The sequence below is a fragment of the Phocoena phocoena genome, chromosome 6 (genome assembly GCF_963924675.1).
Source record: "Phocoena phocoena chromosome 6, mPhoPho1.1, whole genome shotgun sequence".
NCBI lineage: Eukaryota > Metazoa > Chordata > Mammalia > Artiodactyla > Phocoenidae > Phocoena > Phocoena phocoena.
Genome location: NC_089224.1, coordinates 112,497,976 through 112,515,834, shown reverse-complemented (window position 1 = coordinate 112,515,834; position 17,859 = coordinate 112,497,976). Strand labels below are relative to the sequence as shown.

At 61.0% G+C, this 17,859-nt stretch overlaps 1 protein-coding gene across 2 annotated transcripts in view; it reads left to right on the top strand.

The window, feature by feature from the left end:
- COL5A1 (collagen type V alpha 1 chain) overlaps positions 1-17,859 on the top strand; it is a 161,424-nt gene that overhangs the window by 77,016 nt on the left and 66,549 nt on the right. For both annotated transcript variants that reach the window (XM_065879585.1, XM_065879586.1), the window contains exons 10-19: positions 2,711-2,752; positions 2,945-3,007; positions 8,881-8,955; positions 9,816-9,908; positions 11,402-11,458; positions 12,314-12,367; positions 12,703-12,756; positions 15,126-15,179; positions 16,476-16,529; positions 17,707-17,760. In XM_065879585.1, coding sequence (XP_065735657.1) covers positions 2,711-2,752; positions 2,945-3,007; positions 8,881-8,955; positions 9,816-9,908; positions 11,402-11,458; positions 12,314-12,367; positions 12,703-12,756; positions 15,126-15,179; positions 16,476-16,529; positions 17,707-17,760 — 600 coding nt within the window. The remainder of the gene's footprint in view (positions 1-2,710; positions 2,753-2,944; positions 3,008-8,880; positions 8,956-9,815; positions 9,909-11,401; positions 11,459-12,313; positions 12,368-12,702; positions 12,757-15,125; positions 15,180-16,475; positions 16,530-17,706; positions 17,761-17,859) is intronic.

Genomic DNA, 17,859 nt, shown 5'->3' with positions numbered 1-17,859 from the left:
AGTGGATGAGGCGTCCAGTTGCCAGGCTCCACCAGGCTCCACCGGCGAGGGTGGGCCGGGGGAACAGGCTGAGAAAATAGAAGCGACCCAACACAAATTGCATGCCTCCAGAAAATGCATTTCATCTTTGTTCGGGGAGAAATGAGTCACCTGGATGCAGTTAGGGAAGGATGCCCTCCCCTCTGGCCCCAGCGTTTGCTCCCGCCCAGCCCCCAGCCTGTTCGGAGTGTCCGAGGGGCCGAGGCCGGTCTCCCTGGAGACATCATGGAAACTGTTGGAATTTCTCAACCTGGAGCGTCACCAGATGTCCTCAAAGTCTCAGCTCCCTGTAAACAGATGGCCGAGTCCTGGACCACGGCCCACGTGGTCTTGCCTCGGCCGCGCAGGCGTCGCGGCCCGTGAAGGTTGGGTGGCCGTTTCCTCTCCCCAGCCTGCCCCAGCGACCTCCTTCTGGGGAGCGTGGCTGACTGTCCATGGGGCTCTGGGAACCAGCTCCTTCTCTTTGCATCCATCCATCCCAGGGACACAGGGGCAGACCTGGTACCCTGTGTCGTGGGTCAGCAGCACCAGCGGCTCCTCGACAGGACAGGAGTCCCTCAGCCAAGCGGATTCAGGCCAGTCAGAACTGGTGCTCCTGGCTGCCCCGGGACCTCAGGGAACCAGGCATCTCCAGATTCAATGTCCTGTATCATCTGGCGAAGGCCCGCAACAGGCATGTCTGCCTTCCACTGTGGCTTAAGGAAGGTTTTCTCGGTCTGTGCTATGTAGTAGATGAATGGACCCCCGTTAAGGATGGTTTCGAGTTCTCAGCTGAGGCTGAGACCTTCCACCCTGGTGGGGCGTGGAGCGGGGCTGTTGAAGGAAGGCCATGGCTTCCCATGTCTTGGGAGCACTTCTCTTTGGGGTGGTGGTCAGGGGTCCATCCCTTCACTGTACCTGGGAGAGCGCCGGCACCCCTCTACTGGGCTCACCCATCCAGCGGCCTCCGGCCCTTGCCGGGCCGACCTGCAATGATCCTCCCGTGAGAGCCCACCCACCGTGGCCCCCACTCCCTGAGAACAGCGGTTGTGTGTCCGGGAAGACAGCTGCGGTCCTGCAGGGTCCGTGGCAGCCAGGGGTTTCTCTCTTAAGCCTAGCTCAGTTCTGAGCTTCCTCAGCTGCCTTTGTCAGAGGAGGAGACAGGAAAGTGGGACTCACGAGGCCGTTGGGATGAACTCTCTGTGTACATCTCGTGTACAAACATTTCTCTGAGTGCACATCTGTGTAAACACCGGGTGCATCCTCGCAGCGACTGGGGAGCCCTGGTCGGGAGGATGAGGGGCTTGGAGAGGACCTGCAGCCCCTGGCCTGGGGGCCCCCCACTGGGGGGTGTCCGACACCTGTGCTGACCTGGTGCCTGTCCTGAGCACACCCTCCTACTCCTAGGAGGCAAATCCAGGTGTCACAAGAGAACTGTTCACTTTCAAAGAAAAGCCCAGGGTACAATAGCACTGATCAGCCCCAGAGAGAAGCGACCCGAGCCTGCTGTTCCGGGGTAACAGGAGGCAGGTCTGCCACCGGGGGCGAGGTATGTCCAGCCCTCACCGCTATCTCAGCCATCACAGGAATTCATTGGGAGGAGGGGTCCACGGCAGCCAGGCGCCCCGCGTGAGGCTGAAGCCTGCCCAGCCGGGCCGGACGGAACCCACCGGGTCCTAGGACCCCCAGAAACGATCCACCACGGTGTTCTCAGCATGCAGACCCTCGCAGGGGCCAGAGGTCCTTCCCCCGCCCGGAAGGCCATGCGTTGCCTCTGACTCCTGAAGTGGGCATGGAACACAGAGGACACTGGGGCGGTGGGCATGGAACACAGAGGACGCTGACCTTGGTGTTGACCGGACAGGGGTAGAGAGGAGGCCCGCGCTGGGAAGGTAGCTGAAGCCGAGGCCCAGGAGCAGGAGACCCCGGGCCGGGAGCTCTGTCCGCAGAGACCTGAAGCCTGCTCTCCCCTCCGCTGCCCATGCCGACTCTAGGGCCCAGGCTGACAGGGGGGCAGGAGGCCTCGTCCCCATTTGGGGGGAAAGACAGTGAGGCCCGGGGGCCTGAGGCAGCATGAACCTCGGCTCAGCCGGGTAAGGGGCTAGAGGAGAAGGGCAGCTGAGTGCCCAGTGGACTTGGCTATGTTTCCCAGGTGGAGGGAGGAGGGGGCTGGAGACCCCAGCGTGGCTGCTCTAGCAGTTGGGCCTAACGGTTCTCTAGGCGGGGACCTCAGCCTGTGGTGCCCTTTCCTCCTGTCCTCCCTGAAGCCACCGGCTGGTCGTCTCTCCACCCTCCCTGGGCCCTGGTCCTGGGGTCCACTGCTCCCTCAGGCCGCCGTCACCAGGGCCTCCCTGGGCACAGGAAGGCCAGAGGTGTGGCCGGGGAGTCCTGGTTCCTCCTCTCTCCTCTGGAAGCTGTTCTTGAGGGAAACCTGTTGGTTGCTGTCTGGCTTGTGGCTGCCTTGGAAACGCTCAAAGGATGGTCGCCGTGGCCCCCATTCCAGAGGCTGCTGTTTGGGACCCCTCCCAGGACGGAGGGTGCAGGCCCAGAGGCCCGAGACGGTGGTCCTCTGGTCCACCCAGCGTGGAGAGCTTCCTCAGGACTGGGGTCAGCTAGGGGCCGGGCCCACTCGGGGTCTGGGGATGGAGGGAAAGGGTCCTGGGGTCTCAGACGCTCTCCCTGTCTCTTCCAGGGCATGCTCCTGGAGGGGCCACCCGGCCCCGAAGGCCCCGCGGTGAGTGTCCCATTTTATTTCCCGTGACTTGTGGGAGGTGCTCAGGGGTGGAGGGAGACCCCTTAAAGCTCGTAGGTGGAAAAGAGGGGCAAACGCCCTGGGACCGGCACTTTCTCGAACCCTCTCCTGGCAAGGCGGGAACCGCCCTGTGGCTGCATCTTTAACTCTGCCTGATTTTATTTTTAATTCTAGGGTCTCCCAGGACCTCCAGGAACAATGGGTCCCACTGGCCAAGTGGGTGACCCTGGAGAAAGGGTAAGGGCGGCTCAGTCCCCTCGGATCACGGGCTCTGTGGCCTCGTCCAGGCGTCCTCCCTGCTCGGGGAGCAGCCTTGACCTCACCTGTGTGGGTGACCGCCGTACACTGACGTCCTTCCCCAAACTGCCCTGTCCCCTCGCATCTCACGCCACCCCTTAGTGCGTCCACTCTCTTCAGATGTTTAGGGGGCCGACCGTTTCCTGGCCCTGAGCTGGAGGCAGGAGACCCCTGCAAGAGTGAGCCTCAGCCGGGCTGTGGGCCCCCCGGCGGGTTCCAGGGGCCAGCCCACAGTGGCGGCCCTGCATTAGGGTAGCAATAACAACAGCTGCAATGGCCAAAGAGCTCTGGAGCTGCCTGGGTATCCCACAGGATCCGAATTATCCTCCCTCAATACAAGGACTTCATTGGCCTTAAGACCCCCTCGCTCCAGCTTCCTTGTTGGAGATCTAGCAACAGACACAGAAAACCTGCTCTGGGTCAGAGAGACCATCTTGGGGCCACCCTAGCCAAAGGGACCATCCTGGGGTCACCCTGACCAAAGGGACACATCCCGTGGTCTCCCTGGTCAAAGGTACCATCCCCGGGTCGCCCTGGGTGGCTGCCGGAGAGATGCAGGCAATTTCGTTCCGCCTCCTAGTGGGCGTTTGGGGGTACTGCTGCCCTGTGGGTTCTCGACCAGCTTGGCATTTTTTTCTTTTTGTTTTCCCTGCTGGTTAGCGAATACCGATGTGAGCACAGTCAGACTGAGAGCTCTCATTGGGTGTAGCTGTAGATGAGAGACACTGGGGGCGTGTGTGCATCCTAACAGACCTTTATCCCCAGTGCCTGGCACACTGCCCAGAGGAGAGACCTCACGGTTTTGGGGTGGACGGTGCCTGGGTCTGGTCCTGAGGAAGGGCGGCTGGGGTCTGCTTCCGAGGGGGCGTTTGGTTGTCAGGTGCTTGGGGCTTTGGGGTGACGCTCAGGGTGACGTGAGGCGATGCCCGCAGACAGAGCTGGTGGCCGCGTGGCCTCTGAGGGCAGCCGGATCAGACTGGGCACCAAACAGGTTTCTCCGCCATGTTGCTTCCCTGTGGCCAGTGACTTTGGGGGCAGAGTAGGTGGGCCTTGCTCCGTGGCTGGCCTGTGACATGCTTGGCCTTCCCATACTTCCCATGCCGCTCCTGCCTCTGCCACAGTTGAAATTCCAGACAAGCAGGTGAGGGGCCTGTCCTCTCCCCACCCCTGAACCCACGCCAGTCAGGTTCTGCCCCAGGGGCTGCAGTCTGTAACCCAGCTCACTCCAAAGGTCTGGGAGTAGATGGAGGGATGACAGCCGTGTGCCCCCACAGAGCCATCCTCAGATGGACCCAGGGGTGCGACTGAGTCCAGACGTCAGTGAGAGAGGACGGCCTGCCGTAGCAGACGTCTTCTCTCTTAGACGTAGGGAAGGTCGCCGTCCACAGGGGCCGCAGATACTGACTGACATCTCCCGTCAGCCTCAGTGTTGCTCCAAGTGTCTGTCCGTCTGTCCGTCCGGCACAGATATTCACTGAGTGTCCACAGTGCTGGGCACTGGTCTAGCACTGAGGGTCTAAATGCTCACGAACCAGAGGGACACTCCTCCCCGCTTGGTCCCTGCCTCTGGACTGAACCTGGGTCAGGACCAGAGGCAGCGACCCTGCCGGTACTTTGTGTGCTGAGACCTGAGAGTTGGAAGAGCCACGGCACCTGACGGTGGAATCTCCCGGTGCTTTTAGAGCTGGTCTCTCTTAAGTTCAAGTTAGGGTCCAGGAGAAAGGGACTGGGGTTAGGGAGGCAGAGGAATCACCTGCTCTAGAGCCCGCTGTCCGTGGAATTGGAGGGGAAACCTGCGGCCCATTGACCTTTCCAGGGCCCTTCCCCGGGAGAGGGGCTGATTCCAGGAGCTGAGCACTGCTCGCCCGCTGGGCCCTGCCTAACCAGCTTGTCCAGGAACCGTCCCTGCTCACAGCTCAGCGTCCTCGCCATGCCCAGATCTCCTGCTTGTCTGCTGATTAGCTGTGAAAGAACATTGGATGCAGAGTCAGGATCCTGCAGTGCCACTTGCTGGCAGCATGACCTCGGAATTCCCGTGTAGGAGAGGAGAGAACTTTACCCTCTTAGGTTTTGTCAGTGGGACCTGCAAATTAAGCTGACCAAAGACATTAACAGGAGAGAAGGCAAATGAGTTTCTTCATGTTTTTAATTTTACATGAGGCTTCATGCAAAAGAAGAAGAAACCCAGAGAAGTGGTTAGACTTGGGAACTTATATACCATTTTAACAGAAAGCAATAAACCACGGAGAAGTGACTGTGAAATACGTGGGGGAAACTAATGGAAGATAAGGCTTGTTTCAGTAAGGTCTGTTTATGCAGACTCGTCTGAGTGGCCCTTTCCTGCGGGGGGTGCCTCCCTCCCTGCAGAATCGGGATGCACTTGATACCCTCGGGGCCAGGGAGCAGCAGGGTCAATGACACTATATCATGTCCACACAGCCCGGTAATGACGCTGCCATGGGCACAGCTTCTCCAGCCCCTTCTCCCGGTTGTTGAGACCTCAACCCCTCCCTCCCACCTCTTTAGGTTTCAAGGGTTGGGCATCCTTTCGGGATTTTGCTTGAGGGTCTTTTCTGTCCTTTAAAAGGCTTGTAAGAACCCGCGTTATTACACCCATGGAAAGCGTGATTCACAGGTGCCTGCATTACTCCCCAGGGCCAGCTGGGACGATGCCCAGCTATGTCACCACCTCCCCCCGCGGCTGGCTGGATTTACACTCAGGGCCAGGGGAATGGTCACAGGCTGGGTCCCTGCAACTTGGCTGAGAGGCAGAGTCCACTGAGGCCCATAGGAAGCTTTTAGCTTCGCAAAGGCCGTGGTGAGTGACCGCTGATGCCCGCAAGGCAAGGTTGTCCGACCATCTCCTGCCTTCTGGGGGCAGGACAGGTGGCTCCGCCTTCCAGTGCCCCTGTGTGCCCAGGACATCTTTTGTGGGGCCATCCAACCTGGGACACCTGGTTACTCACCTGTTCCACACAGCCAAGTATCTCTGTGATGTCCTGGCCACAAGCCACAGTAACACGGGCCTTCCCTGGGTGTGTTAGGGCCACATCCTCTCTGTGACCTGGTCGTCCCCCCTCCGGTGCTATCAATGAGGCATCACTAGGATTGAGCCAGGGCCACCTGAGTCGTCTTGTTAACCTCTTGAACCCGCTAGAAGCCAGAAAGACCCTTTTTCATATTAGGGAGCACATTGCGGGGGGGGGGACCTTTTGAGCTGGGACAAGGCTGAAAGTATCGATAGGAACACCTCAGCACCTCCTCCAGGCCTGTTGGGCTTCCCGGGCTCAGAAGACCTCAGTGATCTCCGCTGGGACTTCCCGGCCCCCTCCTGCTGCAGGGCCAGCTGAGGCTCCTGGTGGGGTGGGAGCGTGCATGGTGCCAGCTTCCCCCAGGGCTCTGGCCCTGGCCGCAGGTGTAGCCGGGTTTCAGATCTAGAGCAGGCGCTGACCCCCAAGAACTTCTCTGGCCTCTCCCAAGCTGTAATTGCACAGAAGCTGACCTGAAAAAAGAGCAAACCACTGATACTAGCCTGCGTTCAGTGTCCTGAAGGGTGGGAAGGCGGCTGTGATGTAGCCCCATCTTTTGGCTCAGGGGACCAAGTCTTTGAGTTACTGACCTCAGTGCTTGGCAAAGCTCGGCTGACGATTTTTTCAAGCCGTGGTAAATACAGGTGCGGGCGAGGGGACACGCGGGACTCACATCAGATTTGAAAGTGTCAGAAGGATTCACGGGGTGGTTTTCTCCCGCGAACCTTCTCTTTCTCACAGGGTTTCCAGATTTTCCTTGTCCATCTATGCATACGCTCTTGGGAATCGCTCCGGGTGTAGTTGAAGCATGCCAGCTGAGGGTGAAATAGCTTTTGGGCCTCAGGTTGAATTTTCACCCTCCATGGCTTAGAAACAGCAGGAAGAGGGTCTTTGAAAGTGGAAATAGTGGATGAGGGGCCGCCCCAGTATGCTTCCTGGTTTCCAGTGTTACACACGCGCACACACACACACACACACACACACACACACACACAAGCACACGCTCTCCACGTGGACACCACATGGACGGCATCTGGTCCCTGGGAGGCACGGACCCTAAGCTTTGAATTGGGGGTTTGATCTGGGATCGACTTGGCAGCAGAAAACTCAGCTGCGAACAGCCATCAGCACTGGATTTCCAGGAGGAGATCTGGGCGGCAGAACACGTTCCGGATTTTTCTTTTTTAAGCAGGCTTTATTTTCTGAGAATTTTTTTGTTTTCTGAAATGGCAGGCAAGGACCATTTGGCTGTATCCATTAGCAAAAAGGGGGACGGGAATCCTTTGACCCAGCAGTTCTGCTTCTGAGGACCTCCCTAAGAAAGATGCCCGGGAATTCCCCGGTGGTCCAGTGGTTAGGACTCGGTGCTCTCACTGCCACGAACCCGGGGTCGATCCCTGGTCGGGGAACTAAATCCCGCATGCCGCGCAGCGTGGCCAGAAAAAAAAAGAAAGATGCCTGAAGACTCATCACGGCAGCCTGTGTCCTAATGAAAACTGGAAATGACCTAAACGTGCGTCAGAGGGGGACGGTTTAAATAAATGATGAGTCTGATGTGTGGCCGTTAAAATGAATGAGGCCAAACTCATAAATAGGCCACGACATGCAGCAGAGGAAAAGGGCCAGTTGCAGAACAACATGGACAAGATCTCGTGAAAAAGGAGGAAAACCACCTCCCTGGCCACGGACCCCTAGACGGACGGACGTGAGGCACGTCGGGTGTTCGGTGCCTGTGCTTCCGGCCTCTCTGGACATGTACAGGGTCTTAGCCCTACTTACTTCGGGAGGAACGAGAGGGAACTTTCACTTTTCCCTTTGTGTGAATCTGTGTTCCACCGCGTTTCACAAGAACGGGGATCAGTCCTGGAGTAAACGTTTCTGGGTCATTCCGGGACGGACCCCCCAGGTGCTTGGTCTTCTGGGCCGGGGAGTCAGTCTGCGTCTGAGCTGGGCGCGTCGTGTGCGGTGGTGGTGTCTGCACTCGGTTCGAGGGCTGGACCCAGCATCCCTCGCGGTGGGGCCGATGGTGGTCTCTTTCATTGAGGAAGGGGAGCTAAGCATCTGTCTGCAGACAGACCTCGTCCCCCGCAAGCCGGTTGGGAGTCCGCCTGCGTTAGTGAAAAGCTGAGCGATAAAACGCTTTTTTGTCAATAAGCCGTATTATTCGTGTGACATTCACATAAGCCTGACTTGGGCCAGAATCAGTTAGAGACTCTGTCGGTGGGGGGCGGGGGGCTGGGGTGCTGTTAGGATGAGCTGGAGGGATGATGTTTGTGCAGCGGTGGGGCCTCGAAGTGCTTGAGAGCACCGTCCTCCCGGCGACTCCGGTCCTGCACGTCTGTCCAGACAAGTGGATGCTTTCCGTCTGGCCTCCGCTCCACTCGCACAGCCGAGGGTGCGTGAGGAGGGGCCCCTCGCTGACCACGGACCAGCTGGCCCTCTGAGCAGCCAGCGCAGGTGTCCTTGGGCTGCCCCCCCAGGTGGGACACCTGGCAGGGACGTTCCTGGCGTTATTCCTGTGGTCGTGGAAGCCCCAGCACCTCCCGCAGTGTGGCCTCTGCCCTCCACGCCCCGCCCCCACGGCAGGCTCCAGCCTTTGTGTCTCTGATTCCTCTGGATCCTGTCCTCAGTCCACAGGGAAGCCCCCTCTTCTGGGCTTGGGGTGTGCACATCCCTCTCCCGGGGTCCTGCGTTTCCCGCGTTTCCTGACTCCGCCCCGTCACCTCGTCCCAGCCCAGCTCCGCCCTGTGTGCTGACCCACTCTCCTGGCCCCTTTGTCCACAGGGTCCCCCCGGACGCCCAGGCCTTCCTGGGGCTGACGGGCTGCCCGGCCCTCCTGGAACCATGCTTATGCTGCCCGTGAGTGTCCGTACTTGAGGGCTGCGGGGTGGCGGCCGTGGGGGTGGGCTCGGGGCCCCAGGTGCGGCGGGGGAGTGGGGCCCTGGGCTGTTTCCGAGGGGGGTCGATCACCGGGCCGAAGGCTAGCTCCAACCTGGGCCGACTGTCTTGTAGATACAGGCCCCTTGGGGCTGTTCTGCTGACACGGCAGCGTGGACACCGGGGTCAAGGGGTCCACTTCTGCCGGCGTCCAGGGCTGGCCCCTCCGAAGGGAATGGAGTCCAGCTCTGCAGGAAGCTGTGTGGTGTCTGCTTCCATCACCACACACCTGCCCTCTCCACTCGGACCCCCGTGCCAGCCGGCCCCTCCTTGAACTTGGCCTGCTCGTGACTTTGCGGGTCCTCACGGGGAGCCCAGGCCGGGAGGGCAAGCGTGTAGAGGGCTGGTCTGGGCCCATGTCAGTTTCTCCGTGAGCCCGTGTGCCCGGGAGGCTGGGTGCAGCTTGGGAGACCCTGCGTGGACCTGTCGCCTCCCTGCTGGGCCTCGGTGCGGGGTTTGCACCGGGCCCTGGGCTCTTCCTTTAAATAAGTCGGGGCCGTGGGGTCTCAGGTGAGATGCTGCAGGTGCCAGTAAGGGCTTCCGGGCTGCAGGGAGGCTCTCCGGGTGCCCCAGGGCTGAAATTGGCCGGCGGGGCTGGAGCAGTCTTTGCTGGCAGAGTCGGGTGGTATGACCGAGACGGGGACTGGGGCTGGAAGCTGCCCATCCAGACTCTCCAAGGCTCTGCTGTTGCCAGGGAGGCCGACGGGCACCGCCTCAGCCCTGGGGTCCAGAGTGGGCGTCACGTCAGTGTGCCCTTGGTGACCCCAGTCTTACACCTACAGTTCCGGTTCGGAGGCGGCGGCGACGCGGGCTCCAAAGGACCCATGGTCTCAGCCCAGGAGTCCCAAGCTCAAGCCATCCTCCAGCAGGCCCGGGTGAGTGGGGCCTGGGGCTGGGGGGCTGGGGGGACAGAGCCAGGCCCCATGGGGCTCAGAGCCCAGCTTGGAGGAGAAGTGCCTCTGGCCAACTTGGGTGTGCTTGCCCGAGTCAGGAGCCTGCGGGGATCGTCATCCCTGTGCATTTGGGGGACCCGGGTGAGCACCAGGAAAGGTGGGGGAGGTTTCTTAGGGGCTCCTTGCCCACACCGAGGGTCCAGGTTCCTGGATGAGGACGGCTGCTGAGCCCCTCTGGCACCTACTGACCCCGTGCGCCCAGCTGCAGCCGTCCGCTGCCCTCCCCTGGGCTCTGGGGATGGAGAGACCCCCGCCATGTACTCCTGGAAGGGGCTCCCTGTGATGGGCTGGGCCGAGCCCGACGCCCTGGGGAGAGAGCCCGTGGGCCCCAGAGCCCCTCGCTCAGCCTGGGGGTCCCGAGGAGCACTTGCCCCATTACTGCTCTGCTCTTGGCAGAGGAGCTGATGAGTGAATTGTGTTTTTAATTGACGAGGCTCCAGGTTGCTGACTGCCTGTGACAAGAGCAAATGCCCCCCGGCGGGGTGGGTGACAGTGGAGTGCCCGTCATGGGCCATCGCAACAAGCTGCTAAGTAGTCCCTTGTTTGGCAACATTTGTGGAGCTCTGGCGCAGCGGATAGACACTAACGATGAGAACGTGTGGATAATGAATTACGGGGCGGCGGGTACTGAGCCATTGCTATGGAACAAATTGTCGTGGGTAGCAAACCCCATCACCTGCCACCGGATTTATTGACGGGCCGGCCTGGCTGGCCTTCGAATATGTGTGTGTTTTGACTGAAGTCAAGTGGGCGATGGGCTCCCAAGAAGATTTTATAACACAAAATCTTCCAAAATTAAAGTGACATCATGCAGGGGGAGCAGTCTCAGAGTGGCACGGAGGAAGCCCTCTAAGAAAGCAGGGTGAGCTGTGTGGTGGCAGCTGGGAGGCGTGGAGCCACCTGGGCAGGTATCTAGGCGGGGCCCTGGGTGGCTGAGGCTCCCTGGCTGCCTCTCCTGGGCATGACTTAGTTCACCCTAGGAGGGCTCCCCGATACCTCCCTGGTCGCTGGAAGTGCCTCTCGTGGAACCCTAACCCAGCCCGGAAGCGGGGCTGCTTCTCAAGCTTACTCTGCGGGGTGCAGGGCTGAGGGCAGGCCCTGCCTGTGCGAGGCCAGCTGGGGAGAAGGAGGCAGTCAGCAAGAGGCTCTGAGCAGCCACGTGGGTGGAGCGCCCATCCCCAAAGCGGGGAGTGGGCACCCACCTGGCTCCCACCCCACCTCTGCCGCTCCGTTTGTGGTTGTTGCCGGGAGCCCAGAGGATCGGAGAAAGTGGGTCTGGGGGTCCATGTGACCTCCTCCCCCAGAGGCTCCTGTCCTTGGCCTCTGATATCGGCCCCCCCTTCCCACCTGGCATGTCTCACCTGTCGGTACAGGTAAACCAGCCATTTCTCAGCGTGTCCCGTTTTCCCTTTCAGCTGGCGTTGAGGGGGCCGGCTGGCCCGATGGGTCTTACTGGGAGACCCGGCCCCATGGTAAGTAGTCATGGGGGAGCCCGGGGGAGCCTGGGCACCTAGGGGGTGGGGTGCCTTCCCTTCCCTCCCCGCCCCCAGCCCATCAGGCTCCCAGCTTATCCAGGTCAGAGCACACTTTACATCACTGGGACCTTGGGGCAGGAGGGGCCTGGCAGGTGGGGCCTCTGGTGCCCTGGGGGCTGGGAAGCCCTCACACTTGCACTGGCTACGACTTTACCTCGTGACCCCAGGGGCTCCAAGCCTCTTTCTTTTGGGGCTGCCATCCATCTTTATAGTCGACACCACCTCAGTGTGGGGCAGACCCCGATTCTGGCCCCCTGCCCGGCCCCTGCTGCACGAGCCTCGGGCAGCCAGACACACTCGGGGCAGTGAAGGAGGCCCCTGGGGGTGTGCGTGGCCCTTGAAGCTTGCAAGGAGCTGGAGGATTGAAGCGCACGGTGCCCCCATCCCCATTCCCCATGCGGGGTGGGCTTGGCCCCTGGCCCCAGGTCTGCGTCGGTGTCCTCCCAGCATCTGGGGATCTTGCCCTGCAGTGGGCGAGGATGTCCACACACGGCCCTGGGCTACGGGCTATGACAGACCGTGGTCAGATCCATCCTGGAGAGAAGCAAGCGTGTTCTGAGCTCGTGGCCCTCGTGCACGCCACTGTCCAGGATTTCCCTCAAACCTGGGAAGAGATGCACACGAGGAAAAGTGACTGCTTGTCCCTCGGGTTCTGTCCAAGGCAGCCGGCCGGGCTCTGTGGGAGCCCTGCCCATAGGCCAGTCCTATGTCCCTTCTGCTTCCCGACCCTTCCCCAGTCACCCCTACAGCCTGTGCCTGCCGGGCATCCCCTAACCAAACATGTCTCCCCAGGGCCCTCCCGGGAGCGGAGGTCTGAAGGGTGAGCCAGGAGACATGGGGCCTCAGGTACGTATCCCCCTCACCTTCCTCTGTCTGAAGGGGCGCCCCCCGGAAGGCGGTGCCCCCGATGCCGCATTTCGTCAAGGAAGTAGTGGGAGTTGCCATCACCTGATGCAAAGCTGATGCAGGACAGCAGTGCTGTCTGCAGCAGGGGACCGAGCTGGCTGTTTTCGGTCCTCGCCCTCGGGGCAGTGGGTCCCGCACCCTGTCCTGCTGTTGCCCACGTGCTGGCAGCTGGGACAGTAGCCACGGGCCAGGGGGACGAGCACGGGGACCAGGCTTTGCTTTTTCCCTCTGAAAAACAGACACGCTACTGACCTTTGTCCTCTGATTCGCGACAGGGTCCCCGGGGTTTGCAGGGCCCACCTGGCCCGTCGGGAAAGCCTGGAAGAAGGGTGAGTAGTTCTCAGTGACAACGGCTGGGCCATGGATGGGGCGGGAGCCTGCGGTGCGTTTGCCCCGGTCACGCTGCACCTTGCCGGCTAGGCTTGGCCCGGCTGCTCCCCTCCCTTCAGAGGGCGTGTCTGTGTTCCACGGGGGCAGCGAGCTGCCCCGCCCCTGCCCCCAGCCTCTGTCCCGAGCATGTGAATGTAGCTTAACAAACATGTTTAATTAAAGCAATTTCCCAGGCTCTTGGGGAGCAAGTATGGAAAAGACAAAATGATCAGTGGTCCTTTCTTTGGGGGCAGCCTCATTTCTCCAGAAATGGCTTTGGTGTGGGGGAAATGGCCGGCCAGCTGCTCGGGCCCCCCGCACCTTACCTGTGCTCCTAGACTCCTGGATTCTCTGTTTGGGTTGTAATTTTAGTGGATGGAACTGCTTTGCTTCCATACGACCATGGCTACTGACAGAGAGCGTGCATTTATAACCTAATATAAATTAATGAACACCATCCAGCCGAGCTCGGGAAATCCTAATTAACCCGCATCAGGCTCTAACCAGTGGATCTTTTCATCAAGTGAACCTTTCTACCGAGTGAAAGAATTACTCGTTCTTGCGCTGTATTTATACCTAGATGAACCCCTGCAAGGAATGGTGGGTCGCCACTGAGCTGCCAGTTCTTGCTTTAGCTGCAAAGTATACAAGGCAAAAATGCATAATTCCTTAGTGGTTACAGGGCCTCTGTCCTGGGAGTTAATTGTAGTTACAAGGCAAGGGATGGAGTGACCAGCATTCAGGCACGGCTGTCTCATGCTGGCCCCTCAAGGCTGCAGGTTCACGGATCGTGGAGGGGACCCAGGCTCGAGGCAGAGGGGTGCACGGATGATTCTAAAAGGACCCCTGATGTCGGAATTCAGTGGTTCTCGGTAGACAGTCAGGTGGTTTATCTTGGATCTGGTTCTGAAAGGCATTTTATTTCTTTGAGGGTCTTTTGTATCTCTGTAAACGCTTATTGTCAAGTTTCAGTGGAAACGGTTTCTCGGTCAGGGCGAGGTGAAAACTGAAAAGGGGAGGATGCCAGTGATGGTTCGTAGGGTGACTCGTGGCAGAGACCACGGCATCAGGGCCGTGGATACGCATGTGCTGGAGGAATGAGGCTGGAGAGGAGGGGACGGCGGGAGGGGCTCAAGACCGCATGGCGGGCTGTCCCTTTAGTTCTTTGTGCGGTGCGGAGCCCGTCAGCGTGAGAGACGCGTCCGGCCGTTTGCCCGCAATGTCCTGCAGTGAAATCCTGTCAGCTCTTCTGACAGATTTCTCTTGATTTCTGGAAGCGTTTGGAAATGTGAGGAGAGGCTCCCGGTCGGCCCCTGTGTTCACGGGGTCATGTCCGCGTTCCGCCTGGAGCTGCGTTGCTTGGGTGCATGTTCCGAGATGACTTTTCATCCCTGGCGGTTCCTTGTAACCTTTCACCTGGGGTGCGCAGGCCGCCTCCTGGTGGTCCCCCCAGACCCTCGCCGCTTTGGTGCTGCCCTCCCCGTCCTGGTCGTGCCGTGAGGCCTTTCTGCCCGTCAGCGCAGCCCCGGTGGCCCTGGCGAGGCCTCCTGGGTCAGGCACGTGTGGCCTGGAGAGGACGTGATGTGGATCCAGGCCGGGAGTTTATGATCAGCTGCCTGACGTTCCTTATCAGCGAGTGGACATCTGCCGTGGTCCCCGCCCCATCTAGGTGGCCTCACGCCTGGCAGGCTCTCCTGGGGGACTGCGGCCTTTATCGGGGACCCTGGTAGGTCGGGGCCGTGTCCTCCAGCCCCAGGTGGGCACCGTGGGCCTGCTGCCCCGGCTGGAAGGAGTGGCCGTGGGAGTGGCCCCCGGGCACGGAGGGTCGAGCTCACCGTCCAGACCCTGCCTGGTGGCGGCTGCGTGGCCTTCGAGAGCCAGCCCACCCCTCTGGGCCTCACTTTCCTCCCCCTCCATCGCACTAACCAGATGCTTTCTCTCACCCTGTGGCTCTCTGGGCTTTCCCTTGATGTCAGCTGGTGGACAGGACATGTGCAGCTGTCAGGGGCGGGCTCTCTCCCGGGTCGTGAAGCGGGTCCCACGGACCCACACGGCCCCTCGCTCGCCCCCCGTCACACCGTCTCGTGCATACCACGTCCTCAGCAACACGGGGGCAAGCGCGTTAGCCCCGCTCCAAGGTTCAGGATGGCGAGACTCGGAAAGACCAGAACCCGCGTACGGCAGCCGGGACTCCGGATCGGGGTCCTGTGGGCCAGCCGGCCCCCCGGGGCTGTGGAAACCTCCGCTTGGTGTCACAGGACGCCTCGCTCAGAGGTCTCGGTAAGCCGGCCACTCCTGCGTACTGACAGTTTGCCCCGCTCCGTTCCAGGGGCGAGCTGGCAGCGACGGAGCAAGAGGCATGCCTGGACAGACTGGCCCCAAGGTAGGTGCCGCCCGCCGCCTCCTGGTGCCCGTTCCTCGGTCAGCGTCACCACGGCATCAGCACGGTTGTGATGACACGTGATGACTCGGACATTCGCCCTCGTCCGGGGGTACGACCTTGGGGGTTGGAAGGTTCAGTTTGGGTCAGCTCCTCTGGCACGTTGACACAAACGCAGGGGCTGGTGGGGAGAATTTCATGGGTCTCTCACAAGTCCACGGGGCAGGAAGTCCTCTTGCCGAGATTTGGGGTGTCTGAGCTCTTCGGAGTTGCAGGGAGCGAGTAGACGATGCGTGGGTGGCCGTGGAGCTGAGGCGTGTGCGTGTGCCCCAGGGCAGCCGCGGGAGCCCAAGGAAGCCCCGCCCCTCCTGGCTGCGGAGGTTCGGTGTGCCCATCCCTCTGTCCCCGAATCTGGGATGAAACTCCCGCTGTTCCTGGTCGACCCTTCCTTCTCGGCCCTGGAAGTGTTCGTCTAAAGCCCGTACAAGGTGCTGGAGGAAGTGCTGACTTTCTCCAGCGAGGAACCCCCAGTGGGGACAGCAGCTATTCTCAGGGGTCCCCAAACCCTCCACGGGGCACTGCACCTGCTCCCCCGGTAACTGGCGTGCATCGGCCCTCGGGTGTTCCTGTGAGTGCTGAGCGAACGAGCGGCCCTGGATTTCAGGGACGTGCGGTGATGGAGGAGGAGAGGGTTCCCGAATCTGTCCCGGTAGCTTACAGCCTTCTTTCAACAGCAAAAGTATTCAAGCCTGAACTAGTCTTCTCCTGACTTCAATCCCCCATGGCTTGCAACACCCACGAGGCGGGGAGCTAGACTCCAGGGGGCCACCTGGGTGGCAGAAGGAGGGCTGGCCGGGGAGCTGGGGTGCCCGAGGGTGGGCGGAGCTGGGCCACCCGCCAGAGGGGTAGGCGCACCTGCTGTGTGCGGGCGGCACTCTGAGCCCCGAGGGTGTCGTGATAAGAGGCACAGGCAGACAGCAGGTGCGCGCACGCACAGACACACACACACACCCCGACTTCGCAGCCATCACCCCAAACGCTGAGGTCTCAGGACCCTCCAGGCCGCTGTCTGTGGCTCTGGGACAGAGGCCATCTCTCTGTTTGCAGCCTTTGTTGGTATTTTGGGGAAAAGCATTGGGATTATGGACGCAAGGCTGTGGAATGTGTGATGGGGCGGCGGCCGGGGCCCCTCCGTGGGGTCCTGGGGCCCCGGGTGCACAGGCGCCGCGTAGACTGTGGCCCGAGGCAGGTGGAGCGGCCGTGTGGCACGGGCTGAGCTGCCCTCTGTCCTCCTCGCAGGGTGACCGCGGCTTCGATGGCCTGGCTGGGCTGCCGGGAGAGAAGGGCCACCGGGTGAGTGTTTCCTCTCTGGGAGCTGCTGGGGGAGGTGCTGTCGGGAGGCCCTTCTGGGCAGCCTTAGGCTTCCTGGGGGGTTGGGCACTCGATTCCAAAGTGGTCGCTGGTGAGCCTCATGGGGCTGGGGCAGTGGACTTGGACGTGACATCCCTGGGGATGGAAGGTCAGCCCAAGGAGAGCCGATTTCGCACCCGCAGCTGATGGCGAAAGAGCCAGTGGCCCCCTCGAGTGGATGAGGCAAGGAATGTGGAGCTCCCGTGGGAAACCCACTCTGTTAGGGGGCCCTCCACACCTTCAGGAAACCCAGTGGCTGCCCTTTTGGGACCCGAGGACCCTTCTCACCGTTAAAGGGGCGACTCTAGGAGGTGGGCTGGTCCCACGTGACCGCCCCGTGGATGGGGGTCGGGGTTCACGCTGCAGTCGGGGGCCCGCCTGTTATCTTGCCCCATCCCATGTGTCCCCATGAGATGCTCTTTGCAGCCCTTAACCTGTTTTCTTTGATGTAGACAATGCCTCTTTCATGTTTTGGCATATCCTGGGCATGCGTGAACACACGCACACACACACACACACACACACACACGCTGTTGATTCTGTCAGAAGGGTCACCCGTCACGTCTCTGCCGCCCTGAGAAGCGGCTCGTGTGCCTTAGCCAAAGCTTCTTCACCCACGTTCTCCAACACTCATGGGGAAACCGGAGGGAAGGGCCAATCCGCGGGACTGACAATGAGCACGTATTGAGCACCGATGGTGTGCAGGGTCTGAAGCTGCGGGGTGTCAGGTGGACCAGCGCTGACCTTCACAGTGCAGCGTGGTGGCCCTTTCAGGGGGCGGTGCGGGGCTGGGGTGTGCCCCTCCTTCACACGGAGAGGTCAGTAGGGTGCCGCTCAGACCCTGCCTCGGTGTCCTGGGGTGCCCGCCGGTCCTTGGGTGCCGGTCCAGCCAACCCTCCTCCAGGACACCGAGTCCCGGGTTGAGAGTCCTGCCAGCCAGCTTTGCAGCCCGTCACGCCAGGAGGCCCTGTCTCCAAAGGGGTCCTCTGTGACTCTGGGAAAGTCTTGGGAGGCGGTTGGGATTTTCAGTCTCAGAAGCAGAGAAAGACGAAATGGGGGGCTTGAGACAGCCGTGCGTGTCTGCCCGCGGGCCTAACGCTGACCCTGCTTGGCTTCCCAGGGCGACCCTGGTCCTTCCGGCCCTCCGGGACCTCCAGGGGAAGACGGAGAAAGGGTACGTATCCTGCCGTGTGTGGGCCACACCTGCTGCCCGTCTGCTCGGTGAAAACTGTACAAGATGCTGGCAGCAGTGATCGGCACCTGCGTCGGGGGG